Here is a 13111-nt window from a genome sequence, read left to right as displayed (position 1 = left end):
CATTTGTCCTGGTAAGACCCTTTCCTTTAATTCTTTCATTCTCTTTATGTGCTTTTGTCTGTCTGTTGCCATTACTGATCTTGTTCGAGGTCTTGGATTTATTTGTATCTTGAATTTGTGGCTTTTACCTTGAACTTCTATGCTTTTTCATCATTCTTTTTGCCGCTGTCCTTGATTTTTTCTGTATTTCTATTGTTTCTGAGAACTATACCTCTGTTCTTGAATCTGAAACTTCATCTTTGTTTTCTCTTTTTTGTATCTGCCCCAGATCTGTGCCCTCGATCTTTATCTTCATACCTTATAGATTTGGGATTTGTCTGTAGAACCCTTAATCTTTAGGGAAACCTAAAAAACGCCCACCTTCTGAAACATATTCCTCTTAGTTTAAGCCAACATAATGGGTATGTGGAGGCATAGGGTAAATACCCCGACAAAACTTGAATATTTTAGGCAAGAATTCTCTATCCCAGCCGATGTTCATCTTAAGCTGGCTGGGGATAATGATACCATCGTGCCCACAGACCACACAATGCCTTTTCCAATAGTTGCTTTTACCGAATGTGGACTTCGGCTTCCACTCGATCCCCTTTTTCGTCAAGTTCTCCATTTCTATAAGCTGAACCCTATGCAACTTACTATCAATTCCTATAGGGTAATTAACGGTATTATTGCCTTAGCTAGGCAAGAAAACCTTAGAATCACCCTAGCCGACCTTCAATATTGTTATACCATGTGCCCTCCTGATCTGAAGGATAGGGGTTTTGTCTATTACCTTAAGCCGAGATCCACTCAGTACAAAATTATAGCCGACCTCCCAGACTCCAACAAGGGGGCTGGAGATGATTTTCTCATTGCTTCTGGAAATTGGGAATTTGGCCCAGATGAAGATGTCCACCTCTACCCTCTTCCTCGAACACTTACAGAGGGCAAGAGTAAGAGCCCTGAGTCAACACTTTAGTTGTTTTTATTTAAGACTTTAATACTTTGTTTCTGACGTCTGTTTCTTTGCAGATCTTCATCAGCCACCGAAAAATTTTCGCCAATCCTTCTTCCCAGGAACAGATCTGAAAACACTTCTTGGCCTCCCAATCCATAAGCGAAAAGCCCCAGTATTACTAAACTTCATCCCTACATACAAATCCACCTTACCCGACATCCCTAGAAAAAGGAAGAAGAGTCTTTCTCCACCCACAGCCACAACCTTAACTGCTTCTACATCCCGAACAGATCAAGAGTCCACATCTGACCCAGCCGATCTTCCATCAACTTCGGCCCCCTACTTAATACCAATTCCTGAACGTAAACGCCGACGAAAGCTCGTAAAGACTGCCGAAATGGTTCGTCCAAGGCCTGTTGTCCAAGACCTTCTTGCCGACCTTCCAACTGACGCCGAAGCCGCACCAACGCAATCAATGCTTCCACCCAAACCAAAGAGAGTTAAAAAGGTTCAGCCTAAGGCCAAGGCTACAGATGCCGAGGCTGAGGATGCTTTGCCGATTTCGAAGCTAGCTGAAAGCAAAAAATCAGCCTCTACTTCAACAAAGAGATCTGCTGAGGGCCAACCCTCAGGGTCTACACAATCAAAGCGGCCAAGGTCATCGTCTGCGACGACCTCGGCTTCGAAGAAGCCCGACGTCCCCTGGGCCCCTGATCTATCCCTAGAGGATAGGCCTATTATGGCTAGTGAAAGTGCTGACGATATCAACGTTGCTGTCGCCCTTAGCACTGCTCTTCTTCTACCAAATGACTTGGAGCGAAATGCCAAGCTTAGTGAGTATGAAAATTACGCTCTTATGCTCCAACACTCTGCTCAAGTAAGTATTTCTGTTTGTACTTGTGATTTTTTTTTCCGTTCTTCACTGAAAGTACTGTCTCACATTTCTGTTCTTTTTGCAGGCCATTCAGCATGCCCACTCATTTTCCATGCAATCCTTTGAAAATCGTCAAAGGTTGGTTGATATGAAAAGGGAAGCATCTTCAATGAAGAGAGAGATACGGGCCCTTGAAGCAAAAATGAAAAAATTGGAGGATCAGGCCGAGGCTGCAACGAAGGTTCAAACTTTAGCTCTTGAGAAGGCCGAAGCTGCTGAGGCCGTTAGAAAGGTTGCTGAGGCCGAGAAGAGAGAGGCCGAGGTTCAGAAGGCCCAAGCGGAGAAAGAACTCCAGCAAGCTCTGGCCACTAAAGAGGCCGAAATCAAAGAGGCCGACGAAAAGGCCTATGCTCAAGGTATGGCCGACGTCGCAGAAGACTACAAGCTTCAAGTCAGGCAGGCATGCAACAGGGGATTTTCCCTTGGTTGGATGTCCTTGATAAAGAAGCTTGATCTTCCTGCTGACTCGCCATTGCGCCAGGCCGACGCTATTCCTTTACCATTTCCTCCACCTCCTCCTGAAGGTGGATCAGAGTCTGAGGCCGAGGCCGTGGATGAAGATGAAGAAAAAGATGATGGTGAGGCCCTGGTGAGAAAACCCAAGAATGCTGCCGAAGCCAAGTCCCCTCCTCCTGCTGAGCAGGTTATGGACTTAACTCAAGATGAGGGGGGTGATGATGCTGAGGAAGTGCCCAGGGAGTCTGTTCAAGGGTATCTATCATCTAACCGTCTTCTGACTGAAAGAAGTCTTGACACAACATTGGCAGAGATAGATGCCGAAATACAAGCGGAGAAAGTGGCCGAGGAGATTCCACCTGAATCGTCCGAGGTCCCCGTTCCTGCAGTGGCTGATACTGAAGAATCTTGAAAATGTTTTTTTTTTTTTTTTGTCCCTTGTACTTTGTACTTCTTTACTTTCTGGATAATGCAAAACTCCTTCTTTTGGTTGATGTGGTTTCTTCAATATGTAACTGCAACAGTTCTTTCTTTGGATGTTTTGATCTTGTGATATTCTGTTGACTGCTTCTGCATAGTCTTGTACTTAGAAAAAAATCTTTTGCATGTTGCTTCCTTTGTGCAATCTTCTCGGGGTTATATACCTCGGGTATAACCATAAAACTTTTACTTCGGCAAGATACTGTCCTGCAATCTTTTTCATAAATTTCAACAAGTATAGAACATATATTTCGGAATGTAAACTTTTACAAGCTCCTTCTTAAGTTTCAACAATTTTTAGACGGTTATCTTAATCTTACCTACTTGTAAATTGTTACAAATTTCAACAAGTAATGAACAATATACTTAGCCTTTATTTTAACCTGTAACTTTCTGTGTACCTCAGCGGGTGATCGTATGTCGGCTTAACATAAACTTGTAAATTGCTACAAATTTCAACAAGTGTTAAGCATCTTCCCTTGGGTTTAAACAACCCACATATTGCTATGAGAACTTAAGCAATAACCTCGGCCTATCTTCAACTTGTAAATTGCTACAAATTTCAACAAGTGAAGATAAGGAATCAGCTTAATTCCAACTTGTAAATTGCTACAAATTTCAACAAGTGGATTAAGGAATAACATCGGCTTAACTTCAACTTGTAAATTGCTACAAATTTCAACAAGTGAAGATAAGGAATCAGCTTAATTCCAACTTGTAAATTGCTACAAATTTCAACAAGTGGATTAAGGAATAACATCGGCTTAACTTCAACTTGTAAATTGCTACAAATTTCAACAAGCGAAGATAAGGAATCAGCTTAATTCCAACTTGTAAATTGCTACAAATTTCAACAAGTGGATTAAGGAATAACATCGGCTTAACTTCAACTTGTAAATTGCTACAAATTTCAACAAGTGAAGATAAGGAATCAGCTTAATTCCAACTTGTAAATTGCTACAAATTTCAACAAGTGGATTAAGGAATAACATCGGCTTAGCTTTGCCTGAGTTTGATATGTCTTCAAAAACATCCATGCATAACTTTATCAATCGATCATGTTGAAAGGATTCTGAAAAGACTTTATTGATAATATCGGCCAAACAATGATGTTTATCTAATGATAGAAAAATTTCAAATTACAAGTATTCCAAGGTCTGGGCAATGCTTTGCCCTCATTGTCCTCAAGCCGATATGCTCCATTGCCTAATACTGAAGTGACTCTGTAGGGTCCTTCCCAGTTTGGGCCAAGCTTGCCTTCCCTGGGATCCTTCTTGTTCCCGACGACTTTTCTTAGGACTAGGTCGCCAACTTGAAAATCTCTTGGATTAACCTTCTTGTTGTAAGCTCTGGCAAGCTGTTGCTGGTATACTGCGAGCTGAATTGCAGCTTTCTCTCTTCGTTCTTCTAATAAATCAAGGTCTCGGGCTAAGAGTATGTCGTTGGTGCCATTCTCTACTCCCTGGGTTCTGATCCCTGGGATGCCGATTTCTAATGGGATGACTGCTTCTGTGCCATAGGCCATGGCAAAGGGGGATTCTCCTGTTGATCTTCTCGGCGTAGTCCGATACGCCCAAAGTACGTTGGGCAATTCGTCCACCCACTTTCCTTTTGCTGCCTGCAGCCTCTTCTTTATCCCATCCAGGATTACTTTGTTGGATGCTTCTGCTTGCCCATTGCTTTGAGGAAAACTTGGTGTTGAGAAATAATTCTTGATCTTGAATTTTGCACAAAAGTTTTTGATGAGTTTGCTGTCGAACTGTGTCCCGTTGTCGGCAACAATTGCTCTTGGAATCCCAAATCTGGTGATTATGTTTCTCCAAATAAAATTCTTGACATCCACATCTCGGATTTTGGCAAGAGGTTCTGCCTCTATCCATTTTGTGAAGTAGTCTGTTGCTACCAGCAAGTATTTTCTTTGCCCAGTTGCTTGGGGAAGTTGTCCAACCAGATCCATGCCCCATTGGGCAAACGGCCAAGGGCTGGATACTGGGTTTAGGTCGGCAGCTGGTTGATGTATCAAAGGTGAAAACCTTTGACATTGTTCACACTTCTTTACATAGGCTTCGGCGTCCTTTTGCATGTAGGGCCACCAATACCCCTGGGTAATGGCCCTGTGGGCTAACGATCTGCCCCCTGCATGGCTTCCACAAATTCCTTCATGAATCTCGTAAAGGAAATCTTCAACCTGCAAAGGATGTACGCACCTTAAAAGTGGTCCAGTGAAGGACCTCCTGTAGAGATGGCCTTCCGCTGTTAGACTGAATCTGGCCGATTTTAGCCTAATTTTGTGTGCTTCTTTATGGTCTTCTGGCAGCTTCCCCTCTTTTAGGAATGCAATGATTGCATCCATCCAACTTGGTCCAAGGCCTACGCACATTGCTTCTTGTTCAATGCTCTGTTTGTCTATGCTCGGGGCCGACATGTAGTCGATCATAATTGTCCTTGTTTTTCCAGTTTGAATTGAGCTGGCCAAGTTGGCTAACGCGTCGGCGTGGGTGTTGTCATCTCGGCTTACTTGGAGTAATCTGCAGTTCTGGAATAGGGCTGCCAGTCGGATGACTTCCTTTGCATATGCCGACATTCTTTCGTCTCTGGCTGCAAATTCTCCTGTTGACTGGTTAACAATCAATTGTGAATCACAAAAAACAATTACCTCGTCTGCCTCTGCTACTGCTGCTAGCTTTAGCCCTGCAATTAATGCTTCATATTCTGCTTCATTATTGGAGGCTTTGAACCCCAGACGGATGGACTGTTCTACAATTTCTCCATCTGGAGATATCAGCAATAATCCTGCTCCTGCTCCCTGGTGGTTTGAACTTCCATCGACGAATAGTCTGAATGAATCGCCGATGTAAATGCTGCATGGTCTGAGCTTTTCTTTCTCTTGCTTTTTTGTTTTTGACTGGGATTCTTTTTGCTTGTCGGGCCGATGCTCATCTTGGCTCGACGGAGCCCGAGGTGTGATGCCTTCAGGTGTGAGTTCTGCGACGAAGTCGGCCAAAACTTGGCCCTTTATTGCTGTTCTTGGCCTAAATTCTAGGTCAAACTGGCCTAGTGTTACTGCCCATTTTGCTATTCTTCCTGTTAAGTCTCCTTGATGTAATAAGGACTTCAGTGGGTGCTCTGTTAGAACCACAATCTTGTGTGCCTGAAAGTAATGGCTCAATTTCTTTGAGGCCATTACCAAGGCTAGCATTAATTTTTCCAGTGGTAGGTACCTTGTTTCCGCGTTAGCCAGAGTCTTGCTTACATAATAGACAGCCTTCTGCTCCCCTTTTTCCTCTCGGATTAGCACTGCACTGACTGCGTGTTCAGAGACTGCTAAGTACAAAAACAATTCCTCCCCTGGATTGGGTTAGAAAGGACCGGGGTTGTGGTCAAGTACTTTTTTAGGTCGGCTAAGGCAGCTTCACATTCTTCCGTCCACAGGAAGTCTGTGGCTTTTTTCACCAGGTTAAAGAAGGGTCTGCACTTGTCTGAGCTTCTGCTGATGAATCGGTTTAGGGTTGCGGCCCTTCCAGTGAGCACTTGAACTTGCTTTGCCGATGTTGGACTCTGTAGTTCCAGGATGGCCTTGATTTGGTCTGGGCTGGCTTCAATGCCCTTTCTTGTTACCAGATATCCTAGAAATTTACCTGACCCAACTCCGAAGGCGCACTTTGAGGCGTTGAGTCGGAGCCGATATCTTTTGAGTATGTCAAAGACTTCTTTTAGGTCGGCAAGATGACCTTTTGATTCCTTGGTCTTTACGACCATATCATCGATGTAAACTTCTACCGTTTTGCCAATCAGGTGTTTAAACATCTTTGTCACTAACCTCTGATAGGTTGCTCCTGCGTTTTTCAGCCCAAAAGGCATTACCCTGTAACAGTACAGGCCTTTCGGGGTGATGAACGCGGTCTTCTCCTCGTCTGGAGGGTACATAGCAATCTGGTGGTATCCTCTGTATGCATCTAAAAAACTCATCCTTTCATGTCCCGAGGTGGCGTCTACCAGTTGGTCGATTTTGGGCAGAGGAAAGCTGTCTTTCGGGCAAGCTTTGTTGAGGCTGGTGAAGTCTACACAAACCCTCCACTTGTCATTCTTCTTTTTTACTACTACTGTGTTGGACAGCCACGTTGGGTACTGGACTTCTCGGATGGCCCTGGCTTCAAGGAGTCTGTCTACCTCTTCCTCGACTGCTTCGACGTGCATTAACGTCGGCCTTCTGGCTCGTTGAATCACAGGTTTTGCCGATCTGTCGACATTCAGACTGTGGCAAGTGACCTTGGGGTCAATGCCAGGCATTTCATAAGGTGTCCAGGCGAACGCCTCTATGTTTGTCCTTAAAAAATCTTCCAGTTCTTTTTCTTCTTCTCTAGCTAAGCCTGAGCCGAGAAGAAAAAATCGTTCTTCGTCGCCCTCCTGGACGAGGATTTTCTTTAACGCCTCTTCGCTTTTCTCGGCTGGTTCTTTCCCGACGTCTTCTAGGACTTCCATGTCCTCATCTTCAACTTCTGCTTTCTTTGGCTCCCGTATACTACAGGTGGACTTTATTGCTGCCATGGAGTAATTTTTGGCTTGTAGTTGATCCCCTCTGACTTCTTCAATCCCATGCTCTGTTGGGAACCGGAGTAGTTGATGCAACGTCGAGGGAACTGCCCCCATTGCATGCAACCACGGTCTTCCCAGAATGATGTTGTATGGTGAGGGTGTGTCAATTACCAGGAATTCCGTCCTGATCTTCTTAGTGCCGGCTTGTACCTCCAAGCTTGTTGCGCCCAGTGGCCATGTCGGCGTTCCATTAAAGCCGACCATCGGGCCGCTGGATTGTTCTAGGTCATCGGGGTGAAAGCCTAGCTCTTTGTAACATCTGACGTACATGATGTCATAGGAGCTGCCTAGGTCTATTAGGATGCGTTTTACTTGGCACTCCCCAACCTGGAGGGATACTACCAAGGCATCATTATGCGGATGTTGGACCAGTTCTAGGTCGGCTTCAGTAAAGGCTATCATCGGCCCTTGGCATTCTTCTGGCCGATGTCTCTTTTCCCCGACTTGATAGATATGCTGTAAATGTCTTACCCTCTGGGTTTCTCCTCTGACTTCGTTTTCGTTGACCCTTGAGTGGATCACATTAACCACCCTCGGTTCTCCTGCTTGTGGTAGCTATGCTGGGGGAGGGGGTGCCGCTGGTGCTTGAGGCAACCTTGCCTGTTCTTCCCTCGTTCTGGCCTCATCGACCAGGTCCCTCAGAAGGCCTTGTCTTACTAGGTCTTCCAAGTGTGCTTTTAAGGCTTTGCAACCTTGAGTTGGATGCCCTTCTTCATTGTGGTAGGCACAACGTCTACCAACGTTCCTTCCCATGAATTCCCCCGGTGCTCTTGCTGGAGCCCTGAAATAAGGTTGATTTCGAATCCGATCTAAGATTTTATGGATTGGGATCCGGAATACCGTTGTTACCGCCTGTTTATTTCTCAATTCTATTTCTTGTTTGGTCGGTCCATTGTTGACTCGGCCTCGCTTTGGCGAGCTGTTTCCCTTTTCTTGTTTCACCTCCTTGTTTCCCGATGTATCTTCCTCGGCCCTGGCGTATTTCTCAATTCTTGCCATGAGTTCTTCCATGCTTTTTGGCAAATGTTTTTGCCAAAGATTTCTGTAGTGGGCAGTCATCTTTCAGGCCGTTCTTGAAAGATACGACTGCTACTTCCTGGTTGCATTCAGGTATTCGGTTGAACACCTCGTAGTACCTCTTCGCATAGGCCCTGAGGCCTTCTTCTTTGGTGATTCGTAGAGCCATCAAAGCATCAACCCTCAGGGGTTGCAGCTTGTTGGTCACGAATCTGGCCACAAACATCTCGGCCAAGCCTTCCCATGTCTTTACGCTTCCTTTTGGTAACTTATGGAACCAATCAGATGCAATTTCCCCAAAGGATGAGGGGAATACTTTGCAGAGCAACGGCTCGTTCCCGCTATACAACGCCATTGAATTTAGGTATAGCCCAACATGAAAGTTTGGATCTGACTTACCATCATAGATTTGAAACCTCGGCATACTGAATCTTTTGGGCGGTTCGAATTTGTCCAGTTCCACCGAGAAGGTTGTCCTCGGTTTCACTGGGAATTTACCTCGGCTTCTGCATTCTGCTGCCTCCTCTTGAGGTAGTCCCTTAAGTCTTCTTTGCTCCTCCCTGGAGCTCGGCTGTCTTTGGATTTTAGTCTTTTTGGTACACTGCTTTCGGCCTCGTGGTGGGGTCGTTTGGATCTTTCTTCATGGGTTGTGTCAAAATGGAGTACTTGCCCCTGAACATGTCGATGTTCTTTGGGGTCTGGATTCTTCATGTGGTGTGTCCTTCGGGACTCTTCTTGCCTCGGGTTTTCCCGTCCGACTTCCCTGGAAGGCCAGTGAGAATGCCTTCCGCTTCTGGTATGCTGAGGGACCTCGGGGATTGTTTTTCTTCCATCCTTCTGGGTGTTGTTCGCCGGCATCAGCGTATCTTGCAGCGGGTATGGTGGCTGCATAACATTATTCTGCATCATGAAGTTGACGACTGACTGGAGGTCCGCCAACTTGTTTGCTAGTTCTTTTACTTCCTCATCCCTCCGTAGGCACCTGTCCCTCCATACTTGGAGGTTATCTTCATTGTAGTACTTTCCTTGGTTCGCTCTTTTTAACGTGTCGCCTTCTGGGATGACGTCGTTCTCTCTGTGACCCTGGTCACGGGCTTCTGCATTGTGGTTATCTCCTTCGATGTCAAGGTCAATTGGTCTGCCACTCCCAGTAGGAGCGTCATCCCCAATGTTTTCCTGCTATCCGTTACTGGCCATCTATTCTTCCTTCGTTCCCACAGACGGCGCCAAATTGTGTGGGTGAAAATCTGACCACACTGCCCGTTTAGTGATCAGCTGGAGAGCACAAGCAGAATAGATGGCTTAAGCAACCTGAAACAGAAAGACAAAAGCTCCGGCGGTGGTTCTTCCACCCGGGGGCACTCCGACGATCAAGTCAGTATATCTCTCAAAGATAATCAAGTACTAAATTGAATACTCAAAGTATAAGTTACATACCTTAGACCCATGGGGGTGCCTCTCTTTTATAATATACTCAATCCAAGTCCCACTAGAAGTATGACTTCTATGAATTCTAGTTCACTGTTTACTCTGGACTCTTTTAAGTGATAAAGATAAACTCCTTGAGAGTTTTATCCTTATCTTGATTCAGTCCCCTTTGTGCCTTAGGACTCTTGCCCCTTATCTCGGATTCCGATATCTTTGGAGATGACCTCGGCTTCTCCGAGATTACCTCGGCTTAACTACCAGGGCACGTGGCACCTCGGCTGACACGTCGGCGTCACCATGCCACGTGTTGGTATACAGAAAATATATCCCCACATATACATATTTTATATATTATTGTAAAATGGTCCAACCGAAACTCACTGTTTGTGTAGTGATAAACATATTTTTATTTAATTAAGTGATTTATGGTATTTCAAAATTAGTGAGTGACTAGATTTAAGATTTTTCATTTCTTAAATTTTACATGTCTATTTTTTCAATAATAAGAATAATAATGCTACATTTATCATATTTTTATATTATATTATACTTATCATTTTATATGTTAACACAATATTAGTGTAATAGATCCAACCAATAATGTATATCTTTGATTGCAATATTGATAAATAGATTGACACATCAAATAGTTAGATAAAATGGTAAAAATAGATGTTCATGATAGTAATATGTTAATAAGAAATCTAATGATTTAAATACTTATACACTAAAAGTATAGTGTATCATATATCATATTTGGCCCCATCGAAACCAAAATTCTGGTTCCATCCCTACTTTCAGTCAACGACACACCCATTCAAATATTAATTTTGATTTTACAAATATAGAACTCAGAAGTACTATCTTTATCATTCAACATTTTTGTGGGGATATATTTTCTGAGTACCAACACGTGGCAAGGTGATGCCGACGTGTCAGCCGAGGTGCCACGTGTCCTGGTCATGACGCCGAGGTGATCTCGGCTAAGCCGAGGTTACCTCCGAAGATATCGGAATCCAAGATAAGCGGATAAGGGACAAGAGTCCTAGGATGAAGAGGGAGCTCAACCTGGATATGGACAAGAGTCCTAGATTGGGAGAAGACTTCAGTTTGGATAAAGATAAGACTCTTAGAGAGTTTATCCTGATCCCACTTGGAGTCCCAGATTAGCAGTAATCCTAAGTCTATTAGGGCCAGGCTCCTATTGGGACTAGGATTGTATTGGCTATAAAAGAGAGGCACCATCATAGGTCTAAGGTATGCTTTTGATACTCAAGCTTGTGAGTTTAGTATTTGATTTATCTTTGAGAGATATACTAACTTGATCGTCAGAGTGCCCCCGGGTGGTCGAAACCACCGCGGGATTCTTATATTTCTGTTGCAGGTCGATCAGGTGCCATCTATTCTGCCAGTGCTCTCCACCTGGTTACTAAGTGGGCAGTGTGGTCGGAAAATCACCCACACAATTTGGCGCCGTCTGTGGGAAAGAAAGAAGAATAGATGGCCAATGACGGACAGAATGATCAGATTAGAGACTACGCTCCTGTTGGGAGTGGAAGACCTATCGATCTCGACGTTGAAGGGGACAATAGCAACACAGACACTCGTGACCAGAGTCACGGAGTGAAAGAAGCCGGCCAGGAAGGTGACGTACCAAAGACAACAGATCAAAGCAACGAAGACGACCTCCAGGTATGGAAGGATAGATACCTGCGGAGGAACGAAGACCCTTCCAGAAGGAATGCAAAGACAGGGGGCATGAGCGCTCCCAAGAAAATAACATTCAAGTATAGAAGAGCTCAACCTAAGTGAGCAAATCCCGGATCCCAGATCCCAGAAGACATGATCTCGGCCTAGATGAGTAGGTTCGAGAAAAGAAGAGCTCAACCTGAGTGAGTAGATCCACGATTCCCAAAAGATAAGATCTCGGGACCTGAGTCCGAGAAGAGAAGAGCACAATGAGCAGATCTCAGATCCCAGAAGATAAAAAGGAAACACACAAGATCAGACTAAAGTTGGCCAGAATTGAGAAGTATGCTAGGGCCGAGGAAGACATGCTAGGAACAAAAGCGTTGGAACAAGAAAAGAGAAATGGCTCGCCGATGCAAGGCCGAAAATCAAACTCAGGTTGGAGCCAAGTAAAATCAATAGAGAAACCAAGGTCGACAACCTCGGCTTGAATTAAACCTCGGTGACAAGGTCGAAGCTACATGTATGATGAGAACCCAAGTGGATTTTAAGTTCACACTGGGGGCGTAGAGAAGAAGAATGCGTTTACCACTTGTTGAAATTTGTGGACAATTTACAAGTTGGTTAAACGAAGATGATGCTTAACCGAAGTTAAGCCGAGATGATGCTTAACCGAAGTTAAGCCGAAGATGATTTTTAACCGAAGTTAAACCGAGATGATGCTTAACTGAAGTTAAGCCGAGATGATGCTTGATCGAAGTTAATCCGAGATAATGCTTAACCGAAGTTAAGCCGAAGATGATGCTTAATCGAAGTTAAGCCGAAGATGATGCTTAACCGAAGTTAAGCCGAAGATGATGCTTAACCGAAGTTAAGCCGAAGATGATGTTTAACCGAAGTTAAGCCAAGATGATGCTTAACCGAAGTTAAGCCGAGATAATGCTTAACCGAAGTTAAACCGAAGATGACGTTTAACCGAAGTTAAACCGAGATGATGCTTAACCGAAGTTAAGCCGATGATGATGTTTAACCGAAGTTAAACGGAGATGATGCTTAACCGAAATTAAGCCGAGATGATACTTAACCGAAATTAATCCGAGATAATGCTTAACCTAAGTTAAGCCGAAGATGATGCTTAACCGAAGTTAAGCCGAGATGATGCTTAACCGAAGTTAAGCCGAAGATGATATTTAACCGAAGTTAAGTCGAGATGATGCTTAACCGAAGTTAAGCCGAGATAATGCTTAACCGAAGTTAAGCCGAAGATGATGTTTAACCGAAGTTAAACCAAGATGATGCTTAACCGGAGTTAAGCCGAAGATGATGTTTAACCGAAGTTAAACCGAGACGATGCTTAACCGAAATTAAGCCGAGATGATGCTTAACCCAAGTTAAGCCGAGATGATTCTTAACTGAAATTAAGCCGAGATGGTTCCTTATCTTCACTTGTTGAAATTTGTAGCAATTTACAAGTTGGAGCTAAGCTGATTCCTTACCTTCACTTGTTGAAATTTGTAGCAATTTACAAGTTGGAGTTAAGCTGGTTCCTTATCTTCACTTGTTGAGATTTGTAG

General features: G+C 44.1%; 1 protein-coding gene across 1 annotated transcript; it reads left to right on the top strand.

Moving 5' to 3' along the window:
• Positions 1–1385: 1385 nt before the first annotated feature.
• On the top strand, positions 1386–2805 carry LOC145790804 (uncharacterized). Its single transcript, XM_082869575.1, has 2 exons — positions 1386–1814; positions 1897–2805. Exons 1-2 carry the CDS (start codon positions 1413–1415, stop codon positions 2737–2739), a joined length of 1245 nt encoding a protein of 414 aa, XP_082725701.1. The 5' UTR covers positions 1386–1412; the 3' UTR covers positions 2740–2805.
• Positions 2806–13111: the final 10306 nt, after the last annotated feature.

The sequence above is a fragment of the Camellia sinensis genome, chromosome 5 (genome assembly GCF_055761805.1).
Source record: "Camellia sinensis isolate YWXY chromosome 5, ASM5576180v1, whole genome shotgun sequence".
NCBI classification, from domain to species: Eukaryota; Viridiplantae; Streptophyta; class Magnoliopsida; order Ericales; family Theaceae; genus Camellia; species Camellia sinensis.
The sequence above is the reverse complement of the archived record's forward strand: the minus strand, read 5'-3'. Positions and strand labels throughout refer to the sequence as shown.